Raw genomic sequence first — 6,980 nt, 5'->3', positions numbered from 1 at the left:
ATCTCAGTCCAAAAAATGGGGAGAAAAAAGAGAGATTTGGGCAAAATTTAGTGGAAAACTAGTGGGAAACGGATAAATCAGGAAATGGGGCAAAATCCAGGGAAATTGGAAAAACAGGCGGGAAAACAGGTGAGGGGGCGTGGCCTGGTCTGGCCCCACCCCCAACTGGGGGGAAAAGAGCGGGAAAAGGGAAAATCTGGATGGGAAAATCTGGAAATTGGGATTTGGGGAAAAAACAGCAAAATTGGGCAAAAAGGGGCGGGGCAGCCCTTCTCAAGCCCCGCCCACAAACCACAGCCCCGCCCCCTGCTCGGGGTCCACTCAGTGTCCATCCCAGTATCCACTCAGTGTCCACTCAGTGTCCATCCCAGTGTCCATCCCAGTGTCACTCAGTGTCCACTTAGTGTCCTCTCAGTGTCCACTCAGTGTCCACTCAGTGTCCACTCAGTGTCCATCCCAGTATCCACTCAGTGTCCTCTCAGTGTCCATCCCAGTGTCCATCCCAGTGTCCACTCAGTGTCCATCCCAGTATCCACTCAGTGTCCTCTCAGTGTCCATCCCAGTGTCCATCCCAGTGTCCACTCAGTGTCCATCCCAGTGTCCACTCAGTGTCCACTCAGTGTCCTCTCAGTGTCCATCCCAGTGTCCACTCAGTGTCCATCCCAGTGTCCACTCAGTGTCCACTCAGTGTTCTCTCAGTGTCCATCCCAGTGTCCATCCCAGTGTCCGCTCAGTGTCCACTCAGTGTCCATCCCAGTGTCCACTCAGTGTCCACTCAGTGTCCATCCCAGTGTCCATTCCACCCCCCTGGCTCCTTCCCCAGTCCCATTTTTGGGCCCTTTTCCAAATTTTTCCCATTTTTCCAATTTTCCCCATTTTGGGGCTTTTCCCACCATTTCCCTCCATTTCTCCCATTTTCCAATTTTCCCCATTTTTCCCCCATTTCCAATTTTTCCCATTTTCCCCAACTTTTGGGGGATTTTTTTCCCCCATTTCCAATTTTTCCCATTTTCCCCAATTTTGGGATTTTTCCCCCCATTTTCCCCTCCCCATTTTTTAATGGGGGAGGTTTCTGGAACGTTCCAACTCCTCTTTTTTTGGGGGGGTGGAATTTTGCCCCTCCCCCCCCAATTATTTTTTAAATTTTAAATTTTTTTGTTCTTTCCCCCGCCCCCGCCCCAACCCCATTTTCGCTCCTTTTTGCCCCAAATTTTTTCCTTTTCTCTCCCCCCGGTCCAGGTTTGCTCGGCAAAAAGCGCGAGGACGGCGCGGCCGGCGGCCCCCCCCCGGACTCAGGTATTTTCTGCATGTTTTGGGGCAAATTCCGACGTTTTTGGGTCTTTTGCATTATTTTTCTGCTTCTTCCCCCCCCCTTTTCTTTTTGGGTTTTTTAGGGGTTTTTTTGGGGTTTTTTTGGGTGTTTTTTTCTTCCCCTCCCCCCCTTTCCCCTCCCCCACCCCCCAAATTCTCTCCAGTGGGGGGGGGAGGGGGGGGAATTTTTAGATCTTTTTTTTGTGCCTTTTTTTGGTTCTTTGTGGAATTTTTCTGGGGGGGGTTTGGTTCTTTTCTTTTTCTTTTCTTTTTTTTTTTTTTCTTTTATTGTCATTTTTTGTTCTTCTTTTTTTGTGGTTTTTTTTTGGCTTCTTCGCAGGGGGGGTTTGGGGCAGATTTTTGGTTTTTTGGTTTTTTTGTTGTTTTTTTTTTTTTGGTGTTTTGGTGGTTTTTGGGTTTTTTGGTGGTTTTTTGGATGCCCCTCCCTTCCCATGTCCCCCCCTCCCCCTTCTTTGCTCATTGTCCCCAAGAGGGGGGGACGTTGCCATGGAAACGGCCCCGAAAAAGGGAAAAAAACCCCCAAATTACCCCAAAATTACCCCAAAATGTCCCTAAATTGACCTCAAATGACCCCAAATTACCTCAAATTGACCCAAAGTGTCCCCATGTGACCCCAAAGTGACCCCAAAATGACCCAAAATATCTCCAAAGCGACCCCAAATGACCCCAAAATTACTGCAAGGGTGTCCCCAGGGATGTCCCAAATCCCAGAGAGGTCCCCAAGGGTGTCCCAAGGGTGTCCCCAAGGGTGTCCCCACCCCCAGAGATGTCCCCAAGCTGTCCCCGTCCCTGCCCCTGCCCTGTCCCTCGATGTCCCCAAGGTGTCCCCACCCTGTCCCCTGCCCTGATCTCCCTGATGTCCCCAATGTCATTTGGACGTCATTTTGATGTCCCCAATGTCCCCAGACATCCATGACAGCGGCAAGAAGCCCGTGATGCTGTCACTGCCCTGTCCCTGCCCCAATGTCCCCAATATCCCCAATATCTCCAATGTCCCCAATGCCCCCAAGATCCCCAATATCCCTGATGTCCCCAGTGTCCCCAATGTCACCTCAATGTCCTCTCGGTGTTCCCAGACATCCGTGACAGCGGCAAGAAGCCGGTGATGCTGTTCCTGCACGGCGGCTCCTACATGGAGGGGACGGGAAACATGTTCGATGGCAGCGTCCTGGCGGCCTACGGCAATGTCATCGTTGTCACCATGAACTACCGGCTGGGGGTCCTCGGTAAGGGCACTGGGGACACTGGGGACATTGGGGACACTGGGGACACTGGGGACATTGGGGACATTGGGGACATTGGGGGCATTGGGGACACTGGGGACATTGGGGACACTGGGGACACTGGGGACACTGGGGACATTGGGGGCATTGGGGACATTGGGGACACTGGGGACACTGGGGACATTGGGGACATTGGGGGCATTGGGGACATTGGGGACACTGGGGACACTGGGGGCATTGGGGACATTGGGGACACTGGGGACATTGGGGACATTGGGGACAGGGAACATGTTTGATGGCAGCGTCCTGGCGGTGTATGGCAATGTCATTGTCACCATGAACTACAGGCTGGCCATGCTGGGTAAGGGCATTGGGGACACTGGGGACATTGGGGACATTGCGTGTCCTGGCCCTGTCCCCCAATGTCCTGGCACCATGTCCCCGATGTCCCCATGGTGTCCTGGCAGTGTCCCCAATGTCCTGGCAGTGTCCCCAACGTCCCTGAGAGTGTCCCCACCTCCCTACCAGTGTCCCCATGATGTCCCCAATGTCCCCTCGGTGTCCCCAGGGTTCCTGAGCACGGGGGACCAGGCAGCCAAGGGCAATTACGGACTCCTGGACCAGATCCAGGCGCTGCGGTGGCTCCATGAGAACGTCGGGCACTTTGGGGGCGACCCCCAGCGCATCACCATCTTCGGCTCCGGCGCCGGCGCCGCCTGCGTCAGCCTCCTCATCCTCTCACACCACTCGGAAGGTACCGAAACTGAGGGAAATGGCCCCAAAATTCATATCAGGGACATATCAAGGACAAATCCAATCCCTGTGACCCCAATGACTCCAAACCCTAGTGGAACCCCAATCCGCACATCCCTGATGACTCCAAATCCTGATGGAACCTCATCTCAATCACCCCAAACTTTGGTGGAACCTCATCCCTATGACACCAAACCCTGGTGAAACCCCATCCCTATGACCCCAAACCTTGGTAGGACCCCATCCCCACATCCCCCATGACCCCAATGACCCCAAACCCTGGTGAGACCCCATCTCAAACACCTCCCATGACCACAAACCCCAATCCCACCCCACCCCACGCCCCCACTGACCTCTCCACGCCCCTTCCCCAGGCCTGTTCCAGAAGGCCATCGCGCAGAGCGGCACGGCCATTGCCAGCTGGTCGGTCAATTACCAACCCCTCAAGTACACCCGTTTGCTGGCGGCCAAGGTGGGCTGCGAGCGCGCCGACACCGGCGCCGCCGTCGAGTGCCTGCGCCGGCAGCCCTTCCGCGCCCTGGTGGACCAGGACGTGCAGCCCGCCCGCTACCACGTGGCCTTCGGGCCGGTGGTGGACGGCGACGTGGTGCCCGACGACCCCGAGATCCTGATGCAGCAGGGCGAGTTCCTCAACTACGACATCCTCATCGGCGTCAACCAGGGCGAGGGGCTCAAGTTCGTGGAGGACTCGCTGGAGAGCGAGGACGGCATCTCGGCCTCCTACTTCGACTTCACGGTGTCCAACTTCGTGGACAACCTCTACGGGTACCCCGAGGGCAAGGACATCCTGAGGGAGACCATCAAGTTCATGTACACAGACTGGGCGGACCGCGACAACGGCGAGATGAGGAGGAAGACGCTGCTGGCGCTCTTCACCGACCACCAGTGGGTGGCACCGGCGGTGGCCACGGCCAAGCTGCACGCCGAGTACCAGTCGCCCGTGTACTTCTACACCTTCTATCACCACTGCCAGACGGACGCGCGGCCCGAGTGGGCGGATGCGGCGCACGGCGACGAGATCCCCTACGTGTTTGGGGTGCCCATGGTGGGAGCCACCGACCTCTTCCCATGCAACTTCTCCAAGAACGACGTCATGCTCAGCGCCGTGGTGATGACCTACTGGACCAACTTTGCCAAGACAGGGTGGGTGGGGCAACGGTTCGTGAAGGGTTGGGCAATGGTTGGGCCAGTTGGGTGGTTGAGTGGTCAGTTGGGTTTTTGGGTGGTCAGTTGGATGATTGAGTGGTCAGTTGGGTGGTTAGATAGGTGGTTGAATGATTGGTGGTGTGACTGGTCAGTTGGATGAGGAGTTGAGTGGTTGAGTGGTCAGTTGGGTGGTCAGTTGGGTGGTTGAGTGGTCAGTGGGTGGTTGAATGGTTGATTGGGTGAGTGGTCAGTTGGATGAAGAGTTGAGTAGTCAGTTGAATAGTTGGGTGATCAGTTGGGTCGTTGGGTGGTTGAACGATCAGTTGGGTGGCTGGGTGATCTCTTGGTTGAGTGGTCAGTTGGCTGGTTGAATGGTTGGTTGGGTGAGTGATCAGTTGAGTGGTTGGATGAACCGTTGAGGGGTTGAGTGATCAGTTGGTTGTTGATTGATTCCTTGGGTGCTTGCTCAGTCATCGGTCGGTCAGTTGGTCACTCAGTCAGTTGGGTGATCTGTTGGTTGGTTGGGTGATCAGTTGGGCGATTGATCAATGCGTCAGTCATTGATTGGTCACCTGGCTATGTGCTCAGTTGGCCGGCTGGTCAATCGGTCACTCTGCCCGCAGGGACCCAAACCAGCCGGTGCCGCAGGACACCAAGTTCATCCACACCAAGCCCAACCGCTTCGAGGAGGTGGTGTGGACGCGCTTCGACGGCAAGGACAAGCGCTACCTGCACATCGGCCTCAAGCCGCGCGTGCGCGACCACTACCGCGCCAACAAGGTGGCGTTCTGGCTGGAGCTGGTGCCGCACCTGCACAACCTGCACCAGCTGCCGCCCTCGTCCACCACCACGCGCCTGCCGCCGCCCCCCGCGCCGCCCCCCGCCCACGCGCCGCCCCTCGCCCACCACGCCCGTGCAGAACGGCGGATTTGGCGGCGGCGAGGATGACGACGATGACGGCGACGGGCGCCGGCGTTTCGCGCCCTTCCCCGGAGACTCGCGGGACTACTCCACGGAGCTCAGCGTCACCGTGGCCGTGGGCGCCTCCCTCCTCTTCCTCAACATCCTGGCCTTCGCCGCGCTCTACTACAAGCGGGACAAGCGCCCCGTGGGAGAGGGGCTGCGGGGGGGGTTGGGGGTGGGGCCTCGGCGGCTGAGCCCGCCCACGGCGCCCACGTCATCGTCGGGCCGCGTGGTGGCCACCAATGACCTGCTGGGGGGTCACCACGGCGGGGGCGGGGCGGAGGAGGAGCTGGTGCAGCTGCAGCTGAAGCTGCCGGCGGTGGGGGGAGGGGTGGGCATGATGATGGGGGTGGGGGGGGATGGGGGTGGGGCTGGGGGGAGGGGAGCCCCCCGAGGTGCCCCCCTCGGGCCCCCCCGATTACACGCTGGCCCTGCGCAGGGCCCCCGAGGACGTGCCCCTCCCCCACGCCGCCCACGCCCCGCCCCCCTCCAGCGCCGCCCCGCCCCCCTCGCTGCTGCCCCCGCCCCCCACCACCATCACCATGGTGCCGGGGGGGCTCCCGGCCCTGCACCCCTTCGGGGCGCCCTTCCCCCCCCCGGGCCACAACAGCGCCCTGCCCCACCCCCACTCCACCACGCGCGTATAGGGGGAGGGGCCAGGGAGCCCCGCCCCCGCTCCTGCCCCGCCCCCCGATCTTGCCCCGCCCCCACTCCCCGTCCTGCTCCACCCCCACCGCTCCTGACCCCGCCCGGAATGGACTCAAGGGGGGAAACTCCTCCCCCACCCGCCCATCCCCCACCCATTCCCCTCCCCCACCCCTAAAATTGCGGGGGGAAAACCCCAAAGATGGGGTCACCCCTCCCCCACCCGCTGATGATTTTTGGGGACTCCACTCCCTTTCCTGCCCCTCCCCCCACCCCGTGGGGGGGCTGAGCCGCATGGGGACCCCTCCCCCACCCTGGGGACCCCTCCCCCACCCTGGGGACCGCCCCTCCCTCACCCCCCAAAAATAAACAAATCCCGCATGGGAATCCGCCCCTCCCCCACCCCAGCCGGAATTATGGGGGGGGGGGTCGCCCCTCCCCCCATACCCCGCCCCTCCCCCACCCCCCCAAAAAACACGGGGGGAGCCCAAAAATGGGGTGGGCGAGGGGCTGACCCAGTGGGGGAGGGGATTTGGAGACCCTCCCCCCAAAAAAGCTGCATGATCCTGATTGGCTGGGCCAGAACGAGGCCAAACCCTGGGGGGGGGAGGGTCCCATCCCCGCCCCTCCCCACCCACGATTTTTTTTCCAATTTTAGATTTTTTGGGGGGTTTTTTTGCCGCTTTCTTGGACGGAGAAATTTGTGCCAAACGTGGGGGGAGAGGTGGCCCGGCCCCTCCCCTCTTCCCCTCCCCCACCCAACCGCTGCCCCTTCCCCACCCCGGGGACCTCTCCTCCCCCACCCCCCCCATAAAAATGGCCGTGACCTTTGACCCCAGAACGTCGCCATGGAGATGGGGGGAGGGGTGGTGATGACGTCATCGTGGGGGGTGTCAC

The 6,980-nt window shown here is 59.6% G+C and overlaps 1 protein-coding gene across 1 annotated transcript in view; it reads left to right on the top strand.

Moving 5' to 3' along the window:
• The window catches only part of LOC131570590 (neuroligin-2-like), a 7,323-nt gene extending 1,238 nt beyond the window's left edge, over window positions 1-6,085 (top strand). The window contains 7 exon segments of the mRNA XM_058822957.1: window positions 1,240-1,296; window positions 2,409-2,558; window positions 3,124-3,309; window positions 3,683-4,472; window positions 5,099-5,338; window positions 5,340-5,768; window positions 5,800-6,085. Coding sequence (XP_058678940.1) covers window positions 1,240-1,296; window positions 2,409-2,558; window positions 3,124-3,309; window positions 3,683-4,472; window positions 5,099-5,338; window positions 5,340-5,768; window positions 5,800-6,085 — 2,138 coding nt within the window.
• The last annotated feature ends 895 nt before the right edge of the window (window positions 6,086-6,980 follow it).

This window comes from Ammospiza caudacuta, chromosome 36 (genome assembly GCF_027887145.1).
Source record: "Ammospiza caudacuta isolate bAmmCau1 chromosome 36, bAmmCau1.pri, whole genome shotgun sequence".
In the NCBI taxonomy this organism is placed as follows: Eukaryota; Metazoa; Chordata; class Aves; order Passeriformes; family Passerellidae; genus Ammospiza; species Ammospiza caudacuta.
Note: the sequence above shows the minus strand (reverse complement) of the source record. Positions and strands in the feature narration are given on the sequence as shown.